Below are 25836 nucleotides of genomic sequence, written 5' to 3'. Positions count from 1 at the left end.
GAGAGAGAGAGAGAGAGAGAGAGAGAGACAGAGAGAGAGAGAGACAGAGAGAGAGAGAGAGAGAATCCCAACCAGGCTTCACACTGGCAGCCAGAGCTGACATAAGGCTCAAACTCATGAACTGTGAGATCATGACCTGAGTCAAAACCAAGAATCGGATGCTTAACTGACTGAGTCATCCAGGTGCCCCAGAATCATTGCATTTTTAATGGCCTCTGTGCTTAGATTCTTAGCTTTATTTTATCATACTTTCCTTCCAATAATCTTGTTCTCTTTAAATTTAGGAATACAGTATCCATTCTGAGGAGAATTATCCCAGTTCAACTTGAGAGCTGAAAGAAAAAGAACAAGGGAGCTGATGTCACGTCCCAGTTCAGAAGTTGAGAAGTGGAACCAGACTCTGCCTCCCCCATGCCTGCACCTGAGCAGCACCCCATCACCAGACAAAAGCACACAACTGACTTTATTTCATTTTACAAGTACGACAATATGTCTCCTTTGGACACTCAACCCTGCTTGACAGTCTTATTATAATTCCCCAGCACAGTCATCTGGTCACTTTCTAAAACAACCTTTCACTCCTTCTCTTGTCTGGGTAAGTCTCCTGAAATTTCTGTTCATTCTCGGCTAATCATTTCCCTCATATTTATTTTGAAAACACCAGTCAATTAGACAGGAACTTTCTCATCTCCCTACTGCTAGACCTACCTACCACTTGTATGTCAAACTCCACTTGTACGTCATCTTCCTGTTAGTGTCAGGTCAACTCTTTTACTTCAGATGGGAATCCTATGCTTCCTGCCCTCTCAGGGACTTTGCTTCCGCAATAGTTTTCTTCTGTTCTTTAGAGAAATATTTTCTTCTCTGGGAGAACTTCAATTGGTGTACGAATATGCTCTCGCATTTCCTATCCAAACAAAAACACATGTTTGCCACATCTCCCCTTCATGTGGTAGCCCCATCTCTGACCATTTTCGTAGTTTTCTAGTTAGCTTGTAGCTGGTGTCTCTCATTTGCTCACCATGCATTTCCTCCTCAAAGGCCTCCTTCACAGATCTGAGTCTGACAGTCACATATCTGTCTTATTGTCCTCCCTCCTCTTTTAAAGCGATAGCTAATGGGGATATCAGTTAGCTATTGCTTCATAACACATCACCCTAAAACTTCGTGGCTTAAAATAACAGTCTCATTGCTCTTGAGACTGTAGGTCTTCTAAGCGGTTTATATGGTCTTCACTTTTCTCACTTATGTGTTTATGGGCCGCCATGGGTAATGTGGCTCTGTTGACCTCTGTTGATCTAGGTTGGATTTTTCCATGTTGAGGATTGGATGTTTCCAGAGTGGCCTCATCTGGAGATTTAGAAATTGGCAGGTTTTCATACACTGGCCAACTCCATTCTCCTAGTTCTGTTCATCTAGAAAATAATAGTGCTGATCTATTGGTGGCAATTCTTGACTTTGTGCGTGTTTGTGTGTAATACAGAGAAACAAATTAGAAACCATTTTATTCCTCTACATCCTGTAAATTGCATGGCTTTGCTTTTAGAATGGAGTCATTTTTCATTTTGCAGTTTCTGATCGTGCCAATGATCAAAGGAAGGACGAAGGACGATTAAACACATCCTTACTTTATTCCATTTCTGTGTGAAGACCTGTATGAACAGGAAAATTATTTTAGGATAAGTACCTGTGCAAAAAAAAAGTCAACATTTTTTTTGTGACTGAGGAAGCTGTCATAGATAAGTGAGTTGTCTCTGAAGTATGTAAAACCTTTTTCATATGTAAATAAAGTAAAACCTGGCAGCTTAGCCATCTGTGGGAGTGTGAGAGCTCTTGAAAAATGACTCATTCAGTTAGGCATAGATGTGAGACCATATTTGAGTGTAAAAACTACACTTTTACAGAGCTACAGAGCTAAGAATGCTGGAGATCACCACATATTCCTGCCAACATAGTATGTTTGCTTCTTCCATCCTTTTTGGTTCTTTGGATAGTCTAGTAATCAAATTAATATAGGACAGATTAACAGAAGGAAAATAAATTTAATTGCACACATACAGGATGCCCATGAGAAGATTAGACCCGAGGACAATTGAAGCTTAAATGCCATCTTACACGAGGGGATGAGATAAGGGCCTGGAGTTTCAAAAAGAAGGAGGGTGATTCACAGGATAATAAAAGGAGCAGATGTTTGGTAATTAGATGTTTGTCCTGCCACACAGATAGGTCATGTAGATGCAAAAGTTATCTCTTGGTAATAGCTCTCTTTCTCAAATTCTTGTAGGTAGTTTAAGGGAGAGGTAAAGATTTTTCTTGAGTCTGCTGGGTCTTGATTGCCTTCAGCTCAAAATAGCCCACCTGCCAAAGTGGCACACTTTGGGGAGATGTTCTGAAATAGTTCAGATGTTGAGAATAGATGTGGGGTCATTAAAAACATTAACAAATACTACAGAAGTGAGAACACTACAGGTAATGAGTACTGACTTTTGCAAATGGTCTGATTTAGTATGTAGAATTGAATATTGAAGGGCCTATAGAGATCATTTAGTTGAATGCCATTAAGAATCTGAGACCAGCGAGATTGAGTAAGTTGCCAACAGGACATAGAGAGTGTGGGGCACAGCCAGGATCAGACACACAGGCTAGTGACACCCAATCTTCACCACTGTCTTCCGGCTGTCGTAGCTCCTTTACTGCTGAGAAAAATCCTCTACCGATTTTAGTGTATTTCTATTGCATGTAAGCCTAAAAAAACCATCCCGTGTAGGCTCAGGAATTTATTATCAACTTGTGTGTTCCAGATTACATATTCAAGCTTTTCTTACACAGAAAATTGACATCTCGATAGTTTTCATAATAAGGTATTTAAGATATTTTTCATGAGGTAAGATATGTAAGGCAAATCACAAGGCTATGTCTTTTAGAATTATCTTTTCACATGGCAATTTTTCAAAAGTGCAGTTTTGGTCATTGTTTTACATAACTCACCTCTGAAGGAGTAATCAAAATCTCCAAATCTGTGTTAAAATGGAAATCCTCCATGGCTGTCCTCATTTGAGGGAGGCAACTTTACTTGATGTCTTACCTTCGTTCCCCCTCTACCCCCCAAAACTAAAGGACATCATTCCTAGGAAAGGTCGATACCCTTCTGGTCATTAATTGGAGAATCAGTTGTCTTTCTGGAAAACAGAGAAATCTATTTGAAATTTTAAAAAAACTAACCTGTTTGGGTTTCCTTGCCCAACAAGTTGGGAAAAACAAATGATATTAAATTTTTCATCCGTTTGCCCAATGTCAATATAAAATTGAATGTTTCTGAGATTTAAGACTATGTGGTAAAATTTTAATTTTGTCTGCTAGAGGGGGACCTACATCTAGTGTAGGTTAATCTAAAACAGTGATCATTTAGAATAATTTTAGTCTATATTTGGAATTGAATAACTTGGTAATGATTAAAATTTACCAGTTAAATTTTGTTTCAACTGGGACTAAATTTTGTCTGCATATATTCTTGGAAAAGCAGAGTACTCAGAGATTCTTAATGATGTAAATACAGAAACTTTTCGGGGAGTAAGTAATGAAGGGTGAGGACATTGGAGTCCTTGGCCAGACTGGAAGTCCCACGTCACTGTCATTCAAGCAACTGCGGACAAGTTCCTTAATTGCTATTTCCCATTTTGTAAAACAGGGATGCGTGCTAACACAACACACAATAATGGGATCAAGATAATTCATACGTTGTACTTAAAGTGCCCAGTACCTAAAAAGAATTCAGTGATTACCGTCTAGGTGGCTGGGCTAATGGCATACTGTTTGCATCAGTTTGGGGCGGGGGCTGCTATAACCAAGTACCAAACACACTGGGTGGCTTATAAATAACAAAAAATTTACTTTTCATAGTTCTAGAGGCTGGAAGTCTGAGATTAGGGTACCAGCATGGTCAGGGGCTGGTGAGAGCCCTCTTCCGGGTTGCAGATTGCCAACTTCTCCTCTCTGAGTGAACTAGCTCTCTGGTGTCTTATAGGGGCACGAATTCTAATCACAAGGGCTCCACTCTCCTGACTCAATTACTTATTAAATGGCCCACCTCCAAATACGGTGACCCTGGGGATTAGATTTTAACATATAAATTTTGGGAGGGACACAAACATTCAATTCATAATACATACTAACCTGCTACATCACCTGGGGCTTTTTGTGTTTGTTTGTTTTATTGATTGATTGATTGATTGATTGATTGATTGATTGTTTTTAAGCCTAAACACCTATGCTAACAGCTCATTTAATTATCATTCACTTTTCTTTTTTAAAAAATGATAATTGAGGGGCGCCTGGTTGGCTCAGTTGGCTAAGTGTCCACTTCGTCTTAGATCATGATCTCATGGCTCCTGAGTTCGAGCCCCACATCAGGCTCTGTGCTGACAGCTCAGAGCCTGGAGTCTGCTTCAGATTCCGCGTCTCCATCTCTCTCTGCCCCTCCCCCACTAGCGCTCATGCATGCTCTCTCTCTCTTCTTCAAAAATAAATAAACATTAAAGAAATAAAAATAAAAAAATGATAGTTGAAAGAAGAATATCTGGTTAGTTGAAGGTAGGCAGAGAGAATGGTTACATAACCAACTCATGTCTTTTTCTGTATCATCTCTCTCTCTCTTTCTCTCTAATCTCTATCTATCTATCATCTATCTTATTTAGGGGGAGAGTGGCAGAGGGAGAGAGAGAGGGAGAGAGAGAGAGAGAGAGAGTGTGGAGAAGGCTCCACACTCAGAGTGGAACCCAAGGTGGGGCTGGATCCCACGACCCTGGGATCATGACCTGAGCCGCAATCAAGAGTCAGACACTCAACAGACTGAGCCACCCAGGTGCCTCTATATCTATCATCTATCTATCTATCTATCTATCTATCTATCTATCTATCTATCTATCTATCTATCTATCTATCATTTATCTATTTTTCTATCATTTCTGTATCTATGACATTCTTACTGTTCTTTGAATTAGTGGTAACATCTTACTGATTTCCTCATTGATTAATGACTGGTTTCCTCACTAATGACTTAAACAAAATCCTTGACATCTGTTCATTTTGTATCTGAGATAGAAATCTTTCTTTAAAAATGATCTTTTAACAGCTACAACAAAGAAAACATTTTCTAAATTGCTCAGAAGAAGCATTTTTCCCCCCCTAAACCTCATACTCGCTAAAAAGTGGCCAGGTTCACATTTTTCTGCCAAGTGTCAAAAAATATGTTACTCTGCCGGCTTGATTTACTTTACGTTAAATGACAAGTCACGCCTGTTACCAAGAAAGATATAACAACTTTTTGTTTGTTTGCTTTTAAATTCAGTGCTTATGTGTGAATTATGTCACATTGAAATCTGTAAATGTCTAGTGAATTTAAGATTTACATTTCAAATTTCATGCACATACCATTTATTGAGCAGTAGGGTGCACGTTTAGTGGGTAGCTCTGTAGTTTACGTGGATTCCCGGCTTCACGTCGCAAACCATGTTCAAAAGCTGTTTCAGCATGACTTCCATGTACTTGTTGTAGCTTCCATTCAATTCTTGTATCTTCCCGAGTGTTCGCTCGTCTACTTCCTCTGAGAGATTACTTTGAGACCCCATTACCTGACAAAATACAACGGACAGAATTCACCACACTATCCATAGTAAAGTGTAACTGGTCTACTACTTAAACTTGTTTTGGCCTATTTATTAAAGATTGTTCTAGAGTGTACACATTGCGTATTATTTTTCTAGAACTTTCTCAGACAATGGATACGATCACCAATACCATAAGTGGGATGGATAAACTTTCCTAAAAAGTGAAAGGTGGCCATGGTCAGTTACTTCTACTTCTAGGCTGGTCCCCACACAGTACAAATTGGAGGCACATTCACAATCATCCTCCATACTCAGGAGGTTTTTCCTGTACTGCATTTTTCATATATTTGTAAGAGTTGCCATTCAGTTCCTCTATCTTCCCCATTGCTTACTTTTCTGAATTAAAAGTCTGGAAAGTAAAGTGGTAAGACATCATTAAATCCCTTGTGCTGGTTTTCAAAGAGAAAAATAACTGATTTGCCAATTTTTTAAATATATTATCTGAACTGATTAATTGTTGTTTTCCAGGAAGATATAGTCACGATATGCCCAGTAAGGTACTTTTACATGCATGCGTATCTCTTTTTGGATAATAGATAATTTTGCAAATTTTAATATAAAGTGGATTTCTTTCATATTAAGATATACTTGTCCATTTACTTACATTATATATTTAGATACAGTTTAATATATCTTTCTGGTTACTCTTTTATCGACAGTGATTCCCAGTATTTCCATTTATCTCCAAGAGATTTGACCAAAATATAATTTCACCAGGGGTGTTACCAATTTAAAGGAATTCTTCAGTAAAATCCTTTGAAAAGTTACCCTTTGTAAAGCAATCAACTCCTAATTCATCTCCTTTGTAAACTCAGCCTTTCTTAAACATGGTATTGTTAAGGCAACACAGCTGTTTTTTGTTTGTTTTTCTCTTCTGTGAATGTTTACACACAAGGAAGGTATGCATTAAGTTCAGTCCAAGAGACTCCACTAATGATTGACTTCTATATCAGGGTTGTTAGACTATTCTAAATTCTAGAATTCGCATTATCTTTCTGGGTCCTAAACTTGAAATCAAACACAATTGAAAGCTATCAGGTTCAAGTTCTTTTCTGTTTATATACCATGCAATAAGGGCTTCCCAGTTCAAAGAAAATCATTTTAAGGAAATATAGCTTCTAAGACATCAAGTAACTTTTATAAAATAACATTGAGATAAGTGAGCATACAAGGAGCAGACATATGGACTGAATTTCTCTTGCTAGGTAGAAGTTTAAAAATGGAAGAGAACTATTTACCAAAATAATTCTACCAAAATCATTTTTTTCCTCTAAAGCTACTATATTAAGTGAGATTCTACCCCACTAAAAAAAGTCCTAAATCCAATGTTTTAAGTGTTGAAATATTTAAAAGACAAACTATTATAAAATTATTATCATTTTTTTCTTTGGAGCAGTGTTAAAATAACTATTATTAGGTTAGATTTCTGCACTATCCTGTAGGACTTTGGAAAAGTTTATTTCAACCTTAGGTTCTTTTTTTTTAATTTAATTTAATTTAATTTAATTCAATTTTATTTTATTTTATTATTTTATTTTTTAATTTTTTTTAATGCTTATTTATTTCTGAGACAGAGAGAGACAGAGCATGAGTGCAGAAGGGGTAGAGAGAGAGGGAGACACAGAATCCGAAGCAGGCTCCAGGCTCCTAGCTGTCAGCGCTGAGCCCGACGCGGGGCTCAAACCCACAAACCGTGATATTATGACCTGAGCCAAAGTTGGTCGCTCAACCGACTGAGCCACCCAGGCACCCCTCAACCTTAGGTTCTTTATTTCAAAGCTGTCCAATAGAAATGTAATATGACCCACAAAGCAAATCATACAAATGTTTTTAAATTTTCTAGAGTCACATACAAAAGGTAAAAAGACTGGGTAAAATTAATTTTCGTAATATATATATTTTTGAGAGAACGTGTGCACACGTGTGCATACCCCTCCTCCACCTCCCCCACACACATACACACATCTGTGTGGGTGGGAGAAGAGCAAAGGGAAAGAGAATCTTAAGCAGGCTCCACACTCCATGACCTTGGGATCGTGACCTGAGACAAAATCAAGAGTCGGATGCTCGACCAACTGAGCCACCCAGATACCCCTAATAATATTTTTTATTTAAGCTTATATTCTTAATATTATTATTTTAATGTACAAGCAACACAAAAATTATTCCATTGTTTTTCATATGAAGTTTTTGTAATCTGGTATGTCTTTTATACTTACAGAATATCTTAATGTGGACTAACTACATTTCAAGTTTCATTAGCTATATGTGAAGTGGCCACCTTTTTTTTTTTTTTTTTAATAGAATTGACTGTCAAGTTAGTTCACATACAGTGTATGCAGTGTGCTCTTGGCTTTGGGAGTAGATTCCCATGATTCATCGCTTACCTCTAACACCCAGTGCTCATCCCAACAAGTGCCCTCCTCATGTTCATCACCCTTTTCCCCTCTCCCCTGCCTCACCCCCATCAACCCTTAGGTTTGCTCTCTGTATTTAAGAGTTTCGTATGGTTTGCCTCCCTCTCTGAAACTATTTTTTCCCCTTCCCTTCCCCCATGGTCTTCTGTTAAGTTTTTCAAATTCCACATATGAGTGAAAACATATCTTTCTCTGACTGACTTACTTCACTTAGCATGATACCCTCCAGTTCCATCCACATTGCTGCAAATGGCAAGATTTCATTCTTTCTCATTGCCAAGTAGTATTCCACTGTATATATAAACCACATCTTCTTTATCCATTCATCAGTTGATGGATATTTGGGCTCTTTCAGTAATTTGGCTATTGTTGATAGTGCTGCTATAAACATTGGGGTACATGTGCCCTTATGAATCAGTACTCCTGTATCCTTTGGATAAATTCCTAGTAGTGCTATTGCTGGATCATACGGTAACTATTTTTAATTTTTTGAGGGACCTCCACACTGTTTTCCAGAGTGGCTACACCAGTTTGCATTCCCACCAACAGTGCAAGAGGGCTCCCCTTTCTCCATATCCTTGCCAACTTAAGTTGTTAATTTTAGCCCTCTGACCAGTGTCAGGTGGTATCTCAATGTGGTTTTGATTTGTATTTCCCTGATGATGAGTGATGTTGAGCATCTTTTCATGTGTCTGTTTGGTGGCCACCCTTTTTGACAGTGCAGGTTTAATCCACAGATGACAGCTACTACTATTAGTTGTGTTCTTAATGTGGTTTTCTAAGACAACATGATAATTTTCTGAAAGGATTAGAGATGGTACATAGCAAGGAGCCTAGCACTGAGCAACCAATCAGGAAATGTTAGTGATTTTTCACTGATTGTGTTGCTTGTACTTTCTAGTTTTTTAAAGCCATTATACACTTTCAGAAACATTGGAATACCCTTTAAAAAAAGGCTCATAATCTCATGTCTCATCCTGCATAATTAAATATAATATTTTTTCTGAGTTTATTTGATGCACAGTAATTTGAGTTTCTACATTGTTCCCTAGACATTACTATACCAATAACTAACCATACACTATTTTTTTTAATTTTTTACCTTATTTTAAATTCTTATATAGTTAACATACAATCTTATGTTAATTTCAGGTGTACAATATAGTGATTCAACAATTCTATATATTACTCAGGGCTCATTAGGTGTCCTCTTAAACCCCTTCACCTATTTCACCCATCTCCCCACACACCTCCCCTCTGGCACCATATACTATTTTAGACGGCCTTCCATGGAAAGAATTCCATACCTTTATATCTGCAGACAGTGTTGATTTAAACCATGCAGGTGAGTAAAGAAATGAACATAAGCTCCACAAAGGATCAGTGGCATCTTGTCCACTGATGTATTACAAGTGCCTCAAACACCTCAAAGTGGATGCCCAATGCATATTTGTTGAACTGAATAGAACGATCAGATCTCTAGATATTACAGAGAACTTATTACCTGTGTTCTATTGCTCTCGTTGGCAGAAGCCTTCTATCTGAATGCTTAGGACACTACAGAAATTAGAAGTTGATCATTGTGTGACATGGGGTGGGTACATTTGATCAAAGGGCACCCTTTAAGGACTTCTCACTGTTGATTTTCAAAACTTCAGTGTTGAGACTGATACATATAGGTTTACAGCTAAATGACTGATGGTGGTGAAATCTTTCAACATTCAGTACGTTTCTTTATAAATTGTTCAAATGTTCCTGTCTAAGGGAAGGCAGAAGTTCGGGTCCCACTATCATGAGCAAAACACTGTTTGGCATGCTCAATATATGGTTGCTTCAAGGAAACAAAATGTTTTCATGATATGAATTCAGGAAGAAAGATGAAGATAGAAAAATCATCATTATGCTCCAGGCGACTATTTTCATTTCTCCTGTTGGGATTCATGATCCCTCTAACTTCTGCATTAATAATAGATTTAATGTTTCCACTGTGGTCCGATTCCTTTTAGCAATGTCATATCTTCTTTAGTAGAAGATGTTATATTTGGTAGCAATGATAAGGAAGGAGAAATAAATCTTCAATAAAACAATATTTGTTGTTATACAACCGACATTGGGATACCTGCTTTTGTTGATATGTCAGGGGAATGGAAACAGCACATACATTAACAAGAGCTAAGACACAACTAAAAAAAGTAACATCGAGGTGTCTCACCCACAGCAGGCAGAAAACTGGCTTCTTGGGTCTCCTCCCAGACCTCCTACTTGCCCTGGGTTAATGATGATGAGATTTAACTGGAATAGCAATATGTCTGACATATGGAGGTCATGCCAAGGAAGGAATATCTGTGCTAATGGTTTTACAATATGCTTGAAGTTAGTGGAGGCCTAAACATGTTGACCTTTCAATGTGAGCTTTTGATCAACTAGCTGTAAAATTGGCTTAGAGCTCCAATTATGAGAGCAATGAGGAGTTTTAATTATTTTCCAAAGCAGAGAACAAATATCCTGAGCCAGATTTACATCTTATGAGATTCTTCTGAAGAAATAACATTTCAAGAGATTTAACCCAGTTATTTTCTAAAATTACAGTCAGTTTTGTTATGACTTAGAAATATAAGTACATCAGAAATATCCTGCATAAAATAATAAATGCTGACTGGTGTTAGGGATAACTATTTTCTCAGGTCCCCATATGTTATGGGTCATGACAGGACTCAATAAGGAAGATAAAGTCACAGAAGAAATGTTAGTTACTTATTCTCTCAATGAATATTTATTGTACTTACTATGGAACAGACACTATTTCATTGTTGGGGAAAATAACAGAGAACAACACATAGACCTTATTGTTTTGGTGTTTATAGTGCAGAAGAAAAGACAGGCAATAAGTAAAAAATGTAAATATATGATGTATCTAGTAGTGTTACATGATATGAATATAATGGAAAACTACTTTCTTTTCTAATGAAAGACACAGTTTTAAATAAGGTGATCTGAAAGATGAGCTAACAAATGAACAGAGATTGAAGGAGGATGAATATGTCTAGAAGATAATGATTCCAGGGAGCAAATACAGTATGTGCAAAGGCACAGTTGGAAGTTGTGTGTTCAATCTGTTTGGGGAAGAACAGGAAGACCGATATGGCTGGAAGAGACCAAGTGGAGACAAAAGTAGTAGAAAACGTTACAAATAACCAAAGCAGATCTTGTTGCACATTGCTGAAAAGTGTTCTGGTATTTCCTTGTGATTTCCTTCTCATTTGGCTGGTTTCTTTCAATAAATCTTTCATAAGAATATAAAGAAATGCTTTTCCCTACACGAGCATTTAAAAAGTATCTGCAGTTCACAGTAAAAAGTGGGTGCATGACATTTTCAGAACTGACAGGTTAGAGAGATAGCCAAGGGCCAATCACGGAGGGCTGTATACACACGTATAGATCTAGGATTTTATGATTCTATTTTTGAAAGACTGATGAGAAGAATTTATTTTTGCTGAGTGGTCCACTTCATTCTGGGAAGGACTTTTTCTTTTAAGAAGGAGCCCCCTGGAAAAGTTTTTCCTATCATGGGATTCGATTTCCCTGACCCTCTACCAGCCCCACAGCTACTCCCACTAAAATAAAAGTTGTAAGTAAGGGGATTTCCAAAGTGCTTGAAGTTCATCTTTCAATGTCAGCCTTTACTTATGTTTCTATTGGGGGGAAAAAACCCTTATATCATATAAACTTTAGTTGTAACATACAGAGTTTAAAAAAAAAATTATAGTCATATCGCAGTAAGAAAAGGAGGATGTTGGTTCTGAAATTTTCATGCACTTTTTTTTTCACTGTAAACTATAGATATATTTAAAATGCTAGTGGAGGAAAAACCTTTTAAAAATATTTTCATGAAACATTTGTTGAATGAAGCCAGACAATTGAAAAAGAAATAATAAAAAAAAATACCAGAAGACTTTGTAGCAATTTGCTGAATCTGCCATATCTACTTTGGTCATTTTTTTTTTTTTAACGTTTATTTATTTTTGAGACAGAGAGAGACAAAACATGAATGGGGGAGGGGCAGAGAGAGAGGGAGACACAGAATCGGAAGCAGGCTCCAGGCTCTGAGCCATCAGCCCAGAGCCTGACGCGGGGTTCGAACTCACGGACTGCGAGATCGTGACCTGAGCTGAAGTCGGACGCTCAACCGACTGAGCCACCCAGGCACCCCTCTACTTTGGTCATTTGTAAATCTTGAATATACCAAAGAAAGTTGACCAAGAAACTCATTCTATAACAGTGTGAAACACTTTTTATTGATTGTAGTGGTAAATATTAGTAGATAAAAAAATATGTTTTCTGAAGTGTTTTTCTTAATAAAATGTGTTTGTCATCTGTGGTGGGAATAATACTTTAACCAGTCCCTTCAGTTTGAATATTTGAAAATATGATTTTTAATATGGACTGCATATTAGACATTCACTATTGATTGATACTTTAGACAGCAAATCGAAAAGTCTGGAAAGTGAACATGTAAAATCAGTAATTCTGTAACGTATAAGATTTAGTCTGATGTTCAGGCTTAGTTGAACTGTGTCTGCTCAATCCGTTGTATTTTTCCCTCTTGATATTCTGCATTACACCTCTTGAATATTAATGTATTATAATCTATACCACATAGAAAAGCTGTGCTTTCTTACTTACCTTAGATTGTTTCAGTCGAAACTCCTTATCTCTCTGCATTCTGTACTGGTTAATTTCTGCCATGGCTTCCTCCTTAGCTTGCTTCAATCGCTTCTCTTTCCCTGAATATTAACAGTGGCAAAGGAGGAATGAATTTTTTAATCGACATGGAATTTTCAAACTTCAATTCTAAAAAAATAAAATAGGCGAGGTCTACATTGTTTTCCTGATAAATTTCTCTAAAATGGTGAAGTTCATTAAAGAACAATATTGAAAAACACCTTACTTTTTCAATTGGGTTTTTTAGAGCATGGAAATGACAACTTTCTTTCACACTTACGTGTTTAAAAAAAATATCTGCCCATTTACTCACAGCAGTAACAGCCAGTGAACAGATTTTAGCTGTCACTTACTCGGAAAGACATTATTTGGTCAGATTTTCTGTCCTGATTTGCTGCCAGGAATACTTCAGTCCACACCAACTGGATCCGATTTAACACTGGCAGATCTCCAAAAACACTACAAACATGCAACTCAGACTCTATCAAACTGACTTACAATTTTTTAAAGCATTTTATTGGGATTTTTTTTCTTAGCATTTGTTGACTCTAGAATGTCTGATTAAGCCCCACAGCACATCAAAGTAGGTATTTTTTTGTAGTAGCTTTCTCTGAGGGGGACTTGAAAGTGGCTGTAAAACCAATTGTTTTTAATGGTTAGGAGACTTAGTTAAATAGCTCTCTTTTCTTTTATTAAGAGCAAAGGTGTAAGCCTTAAGCCAGCAGACAGCAATGTAGATGAAAGTTTCAGACAAATACAATGCTGCGGGGATCATTAGCTAGACACATGACTTTTTTTTTGACAACCAGAGTAAATTTGGGGTGGGGGGTTATAGACTAATATTAATTGCTGCTATGCCCCCCAGCACCTTCAGGGGGTTAGGTACTAATGCTTTGTGGTCATTAAAACTTTAAAGAAACTCCAAACTGTATTAAATTTTTTTTTTATCTGAACCCATTGTCCTTCAATTTCAGTTAAATGCCTTCATTCTTTTGCTTATTTAACAGTTTCTCTGATAGTGTCTCAAGCTTTTGCTTAGAATTTTTGTCACCTGTTTGTTATATTGTGCAGACCTTGAACTAAGTAAGCGTGTTCTCATTAAGCAGCGTGAAAGAAAATCTTAACATAAACTTCTGTCATCCACATACATACATGTTTTTATATGCCTTCACTTTTACATACCTCTGTAGCATTTGAGTGTAAATGGTTCCTGAAGCTCTCTCCCTGCTAAGCATGTAGTGTTTTGCCAGTTACTGTACATATATGTGGAATAAAGATAGATTTCCCGAGTTACAAACTGACGTGTCTCTTTTAATGCCTATTGTCCTTGAATGGGACTGAGTAAGCCTCATGCAGAGCAGACATTTAGCTACGTCTTTACTCTCTATAAAATCCAAGGTTTGGTGAAAATTAGTGCTCTTCTGATGCTTGAGGCTTAACGGAACATTAACAACACTGCTTACTTTTTTTCTACTTAGTTAATGCTCGTTATCATTTTGTATTTACAGATTCCTTAATTCTCCACATTTCTAACCATTTTGTGGCAGCTAAACACTATTCACGGAACAAATGCACAATATGTTGATAGGGGAAACTATCCCCTGATCCTCAGCCTTCTCTCTTATCACGGCTGTCATTAACATTAGGACAAACATATATTTAACGTGTATTAACGTTTTCTTGGTAATAATGGGTTGTGGGATTCATAATCACTTATAAAACAAATGACCTGAGACGTCACTACTCTTCCACGTTAATTACATAATATATAAAAATATTGGGTTCAAAGTCACAACTCTAGTACATTAAATAATAATAATAATAATAATAATAATAGGAAAAGCTCTGTGTGCCCTACCCTGGAGCAGAATCCAGTGCTCTACTTAAAAGGCTGTATATTAGCTCCATCATACAGTGACAGGCTCAGAGTGTGTCTGTGATTCCCCCGTCATGGCACCAGTCACCTGCTGGTTCTCATTCAATTAAACAGGAGAGCCACAGGGAAATTGCTGCTGGCACAGCCATTTTCTGGACAGACTCAGCAGCTGCCGCTGTGTGAGAGCCTGCATATGCTACACCTGATTTAATCCAGTGGAAGAAACTGGAGCCTAAAGCCTGCTGTTTGACTAGAGGTGAAGCAAAATGCATGCATGAAATCAACTTCCATTAACCTCTAGCTTTCTTCTCTGTCTGTGTAGGAAGATTTCCAAATTTTAATATTATGCCTTATCTTCTTAAGCATTAAACGTATTCTGGGACCTAAGCATTTAGGTTTATATTCTTATTTCTCAATACTGTCTGTATCAAACATAAGGACGATCATATGGAACAGTCCAGATTTTAAATATGACAATCAAATATTTGGTCCCAAACTTCCTACAAGGTCATACAGGCTTATCAGGCCCAAGGCTTGTTTGCTTTAGAAGACGTGGTTATCTTATACTACTAAAGCAGGTGCTCCAGAGTTGTGCAGGAAAGGATGGTTTTGATTTGTCCATCCATTATTCATTCATTGTTTATTGAACACCTACTATACATTCTGCATAGGGCTACAAATAGAAGATAGAGAAATGCACGTGGTATGGTCCTTGCACGAATACAGTGTAATTTGGAAATGTGTACATGGTGCTCTGGCTTCCAAGAAGAAAATGCAAAATACATAAAATTGTGAAGAATACATGTAATCAAGTAGGAAAACAATGGAACATATGTTTTGGTTCTGTTTGTTCCATGGCAATTGAAAATCACACATTTATGGAAATTTTCATTACTTAAATTCTAGACAATCAGTGTTTGCCATCCATCCCAATAGTCGTGTTATGTCTTATGTTATTAGGGTAAACAGGGGCGCCTGGGTGGCTCAGTCGGTTAAGCGTCAGACTTTGTCTCAGGTCACGATCTCTCGGTTCACGAGTTCGAGTCCCATGTCAGGCTCTGTGCTGACAGTTTGGAGCCTGTAGCCTGCTGTGTGTTCTGTGTCTCCCTCTTTCTCCGCCCCACCCCCCCCCCCCACTCTGTCTCTCTTGCTTTCAAAAACAAATAAAACATTAAAAAAGTTTTTAAAAATTATGTTATTAGGGTAAGTCAAAATATAAACAACTGGACCCAGATATGTAGAATGGGGGTCAGAGGAGGCTGCCAAGTGGGGTCAGGGGAGACTTCTCAGGAGGGGATGATTGAGCTGACTTTTTAGGCAGGACTGCAATGGGGATGAATATTTCATTTTGGAGATTAGAACAAAGCACAGAGACCCTTCCTAAGCTAGTTTTGGACACTCTTTGTAAATGGCTACACCTTAATAAAGGTATTCATTTTTTAGACATGTGGCTTGTCATGCAAATATGCCCTACATTCAACATGCCCTGATTGAGATATTTTACGGGAAATTTTGTGGAAGGGAAAGAGAGGGGGAAAGATGTCTGAATTGATTTCCAGGTGATTTGTAGGAAAAGAATTAAAAACTCAATTTGGGCAGGTAAAACTCAATTTGGGAGGAGGGAGTGCAATGTGAAGGATGGGATCTCCTTGGTTTTGTGGTTAGGAGAGGCCATGTAAATTGAGTGTCCCAAATGCGAATGAACCCTTGAGACACAGAGACCCTGTTCACTGTTGACTGGATTGTTATATTGGTTTTGGAATTTGTTTAGGGATGAGGACGATGGGATGTCTATTATTATTTCAGAAGAGAATCAAAATTATACACTAGGCACAACGGCAGTAAGATATTAGAAGCTTTGTAACCTTAAGCAAATTAGTGTGTCTGCGCCTGAGTGTTCTCATCTATAAAACAGATTTAATAATTTACCGCAATAAGTCATTAGATGTTTTAGGAAAAAAAAATGTAATTAAAATGCTCGACAAAGAACAGCTATTTGATTATTTTTAATCATGATTAGGAAAATGAGCCCAGTTTCTGGGGAACTTTGATTAAGAACAAAGATAATTAATACAATGTGAGTTTGAGGAAAAGTCCTGAGGCTGTCACTAGAAAAGCCTCTGTGGGCTTCCCTGAGGATATCCAAATGGAGATAGTTAAGGCATCTGGACAGACAAGTTTGGATCCAGAAGCAAGTTCTGAAATGGATGTCAGTCGTCTGGGTTTGTACATGTGCTAGTCATAGGGATAGGATTTGGACTGCAACCAAGGGTGAGTGTACAGAATGAGGAGAAAAGAGAGCTAAGGTCTCAAACTGGGGGGCTGCCAACATTCAAGAGATAAGAAAAGGAGGAGGACTCTCAGGAAAAGCCTGAGAGTTAGTGGTCAGAGGAGTAGGGGAAATCAAAGAAACATTCAAGAAGGATGTGGCCAACAGTGTCAAATGCTACAGAGAATGGAAAAAAGAGACATTTAAGCAACGAATATTACTGAATATCCTCTTTGTGCCACATGCTGTTTCTAGATCTATAAATACAGCAGTGAAAACCATAAACAGACCAACTTTCTATTCTCATGGAGCTTGTAATTTGAACGTATTAGGTGGAGATAGAAAGCAGAGAGTTTAGGGGCACCTGGGTGGCTCAGTTGTTTGGGCGTCCGACTTCGGCTCAGGTCATGATCTCATGGCTCGTGAGTTGGAGCCCCGTGTTGAGTTCTGTGCTGACAGCTCATAACCTGGAGCCTGCTTCAGGTTCTGTGTCTCCCTGTCTCTCTGCCCGTCCCCCACTCATGCTCTGTCTCTCTCTTTCTCAAAAATAAATAAACATTAAAAAAAAAAAGAAAACAGAGTTTATGATATGATAGTGATAATAAGTGCTATGAAGAAGAAAGAAGGAGCCTAAGGGATAGAGAGATGGTGTTAACTTAGGTAAGCCTTGTCTTTTGGATGAAGTGATATATGAACAGAGACCTAAAAGAATAAGACAATTAGCCATGCAGCTGTCTGAAGGGAAAGAGCATTCCAAGTAGAGGCAACAGCAGATGCAAAAACCTTGGGTATGTGACATGCTCAAGAAGCAGCAAAACACTATCATGGCTGGAAGAAAGAGAACAAGATGACTGAATGTTAGGAGACGATACTAGAGAGGTAGCAGTGACGGCAGGTCACACAGAGCTCATGGGGCACGACAAGGCTTGTTTGGTCCTTGAGATGCTAAATTCATGAAGGGTATTTAGCAAAGGTGGGGCATAACACTATATATGATTTAAAAAATTTTATTTGGCCGGTGTGGTGAGAATAGATTGTAGGGGCAAGAGAGAATCAGGAAGACCCGTTTGCAATCTATTGCAATAGTTCAGATAAATGTTAACGATTGCCGGAAATGGTAAAGTAGCAGAGGAATTAGCAAGAAGCTATATATACTTTGAAGGCAGAGTTGATGGATGAACATGAGAGAGAGAGATAAGGCAATGATGACTCTAATATTTGATTTTGGGAATAGAGTTAAGAATGCAGTTTAACTGAGATGCCTGGTAAACAGCTAGCGACGGTAGTGAGAAGGCTGATGTTCGCATGACTTTGGAGATTGAAGAAGCAACCAGGGCTGGAAATAGTAAGTTTAGGAATCATCATTTATGGAGCTGGTTTTTAAAGCCATGGGTTAGATGTGATCACATAGGCAATATCCACAGATATAGAAGAAAACAGGTTCAAATTGGGACCCCAACTTTAGAGATTAGAAAGATGACAGATAGCCAACTGTGAAAGTGGTGTCCCAAGGTCAAATGAAGGAAAAGTTTCAAAGATGAAAGAGGGATCCGGTTGTGACTGAGATATCTCATTGATAAAAAGGTTAACAATATTTGTGGTCTCGGCAAAGGGAACTTTGCTGGAGTTACAGCGACAACAATCTGGTTGAAGAGGGTATTATGCTAAGTGAAATCCGTCAGGCTGAGAAAGACAAGTACCATATGATCTCCCTCACATGTGGAATCTAAACAAAGCCACAAATGAATAAATAAACAAAAAGCAGAATTAGACCTATAAGTACAGAGAACAAAATCATGGTTGCCAGAGGGAAGAGTGGTGGGGGGATTGGCAAAATGGGTGAAGAGGAATGAGAGAGACAGACTTCCAGTTATGGAATGAGTAAGTCACAGGAATAAAAGGCACAGCATAAAGAATATAGATAATGATATTGGACCAGGGTTGTATGGTGACAGATGGTAGCTACCCTTGTGGTAAGCATAGTGTAATGTATAGAGAAGTTGAATCCCTATATCGTACATCTGAAACTAATGTAGCATTGTGTGTTAACTACACTCAAATAAAAAAAAATAATGAGAAATTTGAATAAAAAAAGGTAGACACAAGGAATACAGGCACCTTTTTACAAAAGGGAACAAAGAAGATAAAGGCTCAAGACAGTCAGTCAAGTGGATTTGACAGAAGATGTTGTGAGTTCAATTGTGTCCTTCAGAAGGATATGTTTAAATCCTAACCTCTGGTACCCGTGAAGGTGACCTTATTTGGAAATAAGGTCTTTGCAGATGCAATCAAGTTCAGATGAGGTCATGCCGAATTAAGATGGGGCCTACATCTTATAGGAGTGTCCTTACAGGAGAGGGAAATTGGGACATAGAGACAAAGAGGTACAGAGAAGACACATAAGGGAGAAGGTCTGTACTTACAGAGGTAAAGATTAGAATGATGCAGCTCCAAACTAAGGAAGGCCAAGGATTGTTGGCAATCACTGGAAGCTGAAAGAGAGGCATGACAGATTCTTCTCCCTTAGTGCCTCCAGAAGGGACCAACCATGCCAGCACCTTGTGTTTGGACTTTTGGCCTCCAGAACTGTGAGAGAATACATTTCTGGTCTTTTTTTTTTTTTTTTTTTAACCATCCTGTTTGTGGTAACAGTCACAGAAGCCGTAGGAAACTAATACAGGGGCGCACAAGAAATAGACTGAAGTGCCAGCTGAGCACTGGAAGCAAGGCCAGGTATCCACGTGCGTGGCAGGGAGAGTAGACATCCAAGTGAATGAGCCACCTGACAAAAATATGCATGAACCGAACAGAGGCTACCTTACTTGATGTGAAAACAAAGAGCACTTTGTGAATGGAGATTGCGGTCTGCTACGAATAGCCATTTTTATTCTGTTGTGCAGAAGAGAAACAACAACAACCTTCCTTGGCTTTTGGGGATTGTGAATAGTATGATAAAACCAACCTGGTTCAAAGAATGTCATTATTTTGCTCACTTGCTACAAACATTGGATAAAGTCATGTCACCAGAAAAACAGAGCAGCAGAGTTCCTTTGGTTGCACAGTTTCTCTGCCGACCCTAATCTCTCATTTCATATCTTTGCTTCCTTGGTATTTCTTTTGCAACTCTTTGTACTTGTATTTTCCTTATTAAAAAAAAATCGTTAGTAGTTTTGTGTAGATTCTGGATTGAATATAATCAATTGCTATTCCTAGATGAAAATGTTCTGTGGCTGTTTTAATATGTCCCACTTGAAGAAATGAAAGTCCAATATACTTACAAATACCCCATTAGTCTGTGGACTGTTAAAAAAAAAGAGAAAAAATTTACAGGCCTACAAAACACACAAGACAGGGCCATGAAATTCTAATATAACAACTTTTATTTTATTAGTTTATTAAAAGCCATGTCTTCATGAACCAAAGTATTCACTTGCATAGGGAAGAATTTATTAAATCAAATCAAGGTGCTTGTTTAAATAATTTGGAATATCTGTCTATTTGGAAGCAAATAGGCAATTAGATGATTTAAAAAAATATTTATGGTTGGTGTCCTATAGACCCAACACAAACGAATCTGCATTATTATATTAGCTGATGTATCATCAAAGTAGATAGTCAAAATATTGTCTTAACTATTTATTTTGCGCTAAAGTATAATTCAGAGAGGCCCTCATAGAAGATTGTGCTTTGGAGATCAGTGGAGCTCTATTATTCTGCTGTACTTTTTGACAGAATTCTTTTTATTAAGTAGTGGAAGAATATTCATAGTTAACATTTATTGAACACCTACTATGTGCCAAGTAGTGTTTTAAGTCCTTTATACATATTAACTCAGGCAATCTTGAAAATTCCATGAGGCAGATAGTGTTATCTCCATTTTGAGGCCAAGGAAACTGAGACACAGTGAGGTTCAAAGATAATCTGGCCAATTCACCCACCCAGTAGGAGGCAAAAACTGGATTTGCCACCAGGCAGACCAGATCCAGAAAGCCAGCACTGACCACACCATCTTGGCAGAAAATTCTATGTGTGTCCTTCACTTTTATTAAGATTGTCTATTGCTTGTAGAACATTTTAAATATACCTACTTGTCCAGTTTTTCTCATGTTCAGATTTGAACATTTACATTGTTTACCACACCTTCCAATTTATATTCTGTAATACAAGTTCTAATTTTGAGTTAAACACTATTTTTGTCAGCTGCCAAAGTAGATAGACTGAGTGTTTATTTGTGAGAAAGGCTATGGTTCACCTTTGGAAATAATTAGGGATTATGGATTCTCTATGTGATGTTGAGTCACGTGTATTTGAGCATTTCAAAAGAGCTGTAGAGTTTTCCAAGTTTCAATGGGTGTAAACGGAATATATGCTGATCTCATAACAAGCCATAACTACAAGTAAAAATACCATATATTTCAGAGGAACACAAGTCTTTTTTCCGCCTATTGATGATAGTACCTTGAATTTCTAATCTAATTCTGTTGAAAGTAGTTCAGTCGCCCATACCTGGAACTCCAGGACAGGTCTGATGTTCTGCTGTAAAATATGTAACTTGCCTTGGGCCCACACACTCACTTTTATGTTTTGATTCATGCAAATTTTTAAGGCAGAAGGTGTTAATTTCAAGTAAGATAATTTAAAATAGTGCCAAACTACTGTGATTCCATCTAAAATCGACCTAACAGCAAGACTATTTTGCACGTAAAAATTTGTGTCTTAACTGATAAATGTAATTTAATCTGTAATCAGTAAACACAAGCCGATATCTGAGCTTTCCTAGCCATCTACTAGAGGCAGTCCAACTCTCCCTCATTACAGGAAAAGCTGACCCAGAACTAGCAGCAGTTGTTAAAAAAAAAAAATTAGATCGTCCTAATCTTTTATTCCATTCTCTTATTTTTATTCCTTATAGTAATATATAAGTATACATATTATGTTAGTTAAAAATAAAAATAACTATTTTGATTATACTCTATCTTAGGTATAGTTTTCTGATCCTTAAAACATCATGGCCATCTATCTATCATCTATCATCTATCTATCTATCTATCTATCTATCCATCATACATATGGCATATATATAAATATATATATCTGATATTTATATATTTCATATATATATCTTGTATTTCTATCTAAAAAAGAGTCAGACTCAGAGATGTGGAAACATAAGAAAAAAACCAATGCTTTTTCTACTCTGTTGTTTCACAGCCCAACTTTTTGAGTCTGCTCACCATTTTCCCTCACATCAGCCCAGCCACAATGTTCTCTCGTGACCGGTGAGTGTCTTGAGAGCAGAGACCTGTATATTTCATTTCCAGAGACCTAACAGCCTTCAGGAGAATTCCTGATACATCAAGTCTACAAACTCTTATCTATATCCCTTAAGGCAAAGCATTTATACCTCATATTGTATTATACCTCAGCAACTTCACTGAGCTCCAAGGCAGTCCTTTTTAATGGAATATATTAATATTTTTGCAGCATTATATATAAATATACTACCTTACTAATCTTGCATTTTTCTAAAATGATTAACATGTGAATTGCCATTGTTTTTTCCCCCCTCTCCGTCCTTCCCTGTCTCCCTCTCCCTCTCTTTTTCTCTTTCTTTCTTTTAGATATATATTAAGAAGTCCTTCCATGTGCAGATTTCTGAGAAGCTTTCACATAAATGGATTTAACAAAGAGAAAGTGATCCTAGACTTCCCATGATGGTGGCCACTATTGCGATGTATTGGTTTTCATCTGAAACTATTGTCAGATATTCAAATGCATTGTTTTTTTGGGGGAAAAAAGTGAAATATATGGGTTTACAAAAATGATGGCTATCTGGCTATCTGTACCTCTCATGGCATTATTCCTTTCTCCTTTTTATGTTCATTTATGCATTTATCTCACTAGAATTGTTTACGGAAGAGTCTAGGTCTACTCATTAGTGTATATAACAAAATGGCTTGGAAACAGTAGGCACTCAATATTTACTAAATTAAATAAACTAATAAATTACAAAACCAGTGAAATATGAGAAAGGTGGCAAAATACCAGGTACAAAAGGTAGTATTTTATTTGCTACAGAATGCTTGAGAAGTCAGTATGACGGGTGCAGTAACTGAAGTTGTAACCAAAAACTGTTACCTGCTGATAGCTACGTAAGCAAGCAGCTACTATCTGGAGAAAACTGTCCTTAAAGCCTATGCTTTGTGAGGCAAAGAGGACAGACTGACATTCTCCGTAAAATACAGCGCAAAGGTTGGTTGTGGAAATAACATTTGAAAAAATATTTTCCAAAATGTTTTTATGGCCTGGATACTTATGATTACTGGTTGCATATTGGCTTGAATATTTATGATTGAAGACCAAGGGAAAAAGTACACAAGTACTTCAAGTTACTGGCAAATCAAATGAATGTTTTGTATGAAAATAAGATAATATGTGGTTTACAACACTGCCTTCTGGGGAAGATTGTCCAAGGACAGCATATTCGCTCGCCGAAAGGCAAACAAGGTTGGCTTTTATTTTTACTATGAAATCTGTGTCTAGAAAGTTTTGAGTGGTCCTCTCCTCCAAACAACTTGCATGATTCACAAAGCCTTTCTTCTCGAACGGCTTTGCAAAAGACACACTGGCAAAAAGCAACTGAATCATAAGATAGTATTAATGTGCTCAATATTGTAATTTTGTTTTTTCCATGATGAGGAAGCAAAGGTAATGCAATTCTAACATCTTAAAATAAGTTGGTCTTCTGTTCTGGAAGTTCTAAATGTGGTTAAAAATTTGCATAAAAGATAAGGAAGTTTTCTACACTGCTTCAATCAGCAGGTCCTTGACTGCTTTGTTTTCTGTGAAATTACTCTGCATTCATACCATTTTGCAGTCATTTGCATGGTTTGTTATAGAAAAAGAAATGGAGAAGTAGGTAAAGTTTGTTTTAAGTTTTTCTCCTTCCTTTTCTCTTTGAGCACCTTCCACATGATGAAGTCCTCCTTTTGCCGCTGTTGGTAGTTACACTGCCCACCGCTCAAGAGATCAACTTAAGAAAGAAAAATGATTTTACCTGTGATCAAAAAACCCTGTGGAATGAGTAGTGCCTCGCTCTGGTTTCTTCTCTTGCATTATAATGCACTGTTACAGCATCCCATTCCATACATCTAAACAAGCTTTTGCACTACGTACTCTGTTCCTATCACTCTATTCACCCAAAGAGTTGCATCAACATTTTTAAGACGGGGCCACTTCTTACTGAAGTTTGAATCTAATTGCAGGGGCAAGACATGTCATTAGGAAGAAGCTAATAGACACAAATTATTATAGATTAAATAATAATGTGATATGAACAGGATAGTGGAAAAAGCATAGTTCTTATTCCTAAATTCGAGTTGTTCATTGACAACATGTTAATTTATTCATTATGAAAATCATGAAAGTTTTGTATAGTGCAGTTGCTAAGATCTTCTCTGTACCATTTGTACTATGTGTGACTTTAGGCAAGTTGCCTAACTTATCTGAGCATGATTTCTCCTCTTTGCCAAAAGAGTTGGTGTGAGTAAATAAAGTAAGAATTAAGCATGGTGCCTGCATGATATTTTCTATCTTTAAAATATGACCTTTGGCAAATGATGAATTCTCAGTTTTTACATACATAATGTGGAAATAATAGTAGCATCTCATTCATATGGTTGTGGTGAATATCAAAGAGCATAGGAAGGGGGTTGACATTTACTGAGATCATTCTGTACTAATATAGAGATGCATGACTACATAAAAAGAAAGTTAGAAAATGAGAATAAAATGGAAATATTTAAAAAATATTGGCAGTTAAAAGCCAATATTAAAGAGGGATGGGAACCAACTGTTAACTGTTACTGTCACAATTTTATAGGAACAGAAGCTGATGCTTACAGAGGGTAAGTAATTTGCTCACGTTCACTCACAAGTAGATTCAGTCTGGAAGTTGTCTATCTCTTAACCGTTTCACAATATTGAGAAACTGAGGCGTGGCAACATTAAGGAAGGTGCAGAGACAAGCCTCAAGGCCTTGTCTCCTTGTAAACTCAATGTCCACTGTCATTTCATTTAGCACATGACCTCTTTGGAGGATCTGGGTTAGAGAACTTCGTCCTCTGGGTAGCCAGAGGGACATATGACTGGGTAGTTTCAGTGAACTGGCCAAGCTTTCTGAGGGTGTGGTGGAAACAGGGTTTGAAGCAGAGTCTGTCTGCCCTTAAAGGCCCATGCTCATTTCATTGCACCCGCCTCAATCATTTTGTAACAAATCCCTTATAAGTAAGACAGGACGGAGACTTACTCTTCTTGGCTTCCTCTAGCTTGTCCTTGGCCCTTTTTTCTGCCTGAAGGAGCTGGTGGATCCCCTGAGACTGGCTGGTCATGGCAGCCTGCTTCGAGTTAGGTGGCTTCTGTGAAATCCGGGAAGTGGCACATCTATTTATCCTTTAAGAAATCACCACATAACTCAGATTGTTGTGTCAACAGCGAGTTCTAAACACAGGTGTTTGTTCCCAAATGGCCTGATTGGGCCAGATAGCTGGGCCCCAAGGAGAGCACAAGGGTGGAATCCAGAAAAACAAGTTCAGTCAAAATGAGGAAGCTGAAAACTTGTCATTTCAGCTAATTTCAGTCTTCTATACAAAACAAGATTTTCATGGGGTATTGAGTCTACTTATAAAAAAAGCAAGTAAGATACCTTTTGGCAGATTAGCTTCTTTCTTCCAAGAAATATTGACTTATTTATGATCTTTTTCTTTTTTTAAATGTTTATTTATTTTTGAGAGAGGGAGAGAAAGGGAGGTGAGTGGGGGAGGGGCAGAGAGAGAGAGGGAGACACAGAATCCAAAGTAGGCTCCAGGCTCCGAGAGGTCAGCAGAT

The 25836-nt window shown here is 37.6% G+C and overlaps 1 protein-coding gene and 1 long non-coding RNA gene across 3 annotated transcripts; one reads left to right on the top strand and one right to left on the bottom strand.

The window, feature by feature from the left end:
- On the bottom strand, positions 1-25475 carry ATP6V1G3 (ATPase H+ transporting V1 subunit G3). Of its 2 annotated transcripts, none has more exons than XM_015071471.3 (4): positions 25259-25463; positions 12767-12867; positions 5431-5630; positions 1-332 (listed from the first exon to the last, which is right to left on the bottom strand). In XM_015071471.3, exons 1-3 carry the CDS (start codon positions 25338-25340, stop codon positions 5457-5459), a joined length of 357 nt encoding a protein of 118 aa, XP_014926957.2. In that variant the 5' UTR covers positions 25341-25463; the 3' UTR covers positions 1-332; positions 5431-5456. The 2 variants fall into 2 exon arrangements, with proteins under 2 accessions (XP_014926957.2, XP_026930424.1); XM_027074623.2 differs by lacking the exon at positions 1-332 and adding an exon at positions 2567-4104 and having other exon boundaries at positions 25259-25475.
- On the top strand, positions 10-1808 carry LOC113603869 (uncharacterized). Its single transcript, XR_003425634.2, has 2 exons — positions 10-595; positions 1572-1808. It is a non-coding gene; the product is annotated as an uncharacterized LOC113603869 (long non-coding RNA).
- Positions 25476-25836: the final 361 nt, after the last annotated feature.

The sequence above is a fragment of the Acinonyx jubatus genome, chromosome E4 (assembly GCF_027475565.1).
Source record: "Acinonyx jubatus isolate Ajub_Pintada_27869175 chromosome E4, VMU_Ajub_asm_v1.0, whole genome shotgun sequence".
In the NCBI taxonomy this organism is placed as follows: domain Eukaryota; kingdom Metazoa; phylum Chordata; class Mammalia; order Carnivora; family Felidae; genus Acinonyx; species Acinonyx jubatus.
This window is presented reverse-complemented; position numbering and strand designations above follow the sequence as displayed.

What these genes read in the sequence shown, in the direction of transcription:
- ATP6V1G3 (XM_027074623.2), bottom strand. Translation starts at nt 25,340, where the DNA reads ATGACCAGCCAGTCTCAGGGGATCCACCAGCTCCTTCAGGCAGAAAAA. An exon ending in GCTAGAGGAAGCCAAGAAGA is followed by an intron (nt 12,868 to 25,258) that starts GTAAGTCTCCGT and finishes GTTAATATTCAG; the next exon opens with GGAAAGAGAAGCGATTGAAG. An exon ending in TTCGACTGAAACAATCTAAG is followed by an intron (nt 5,631 to 12,766) that starts GTAAGTAAGAAA and finishes GTATTTTGTCAG; the next exon opens with GTAATGGGGTCTCAAAGTAA.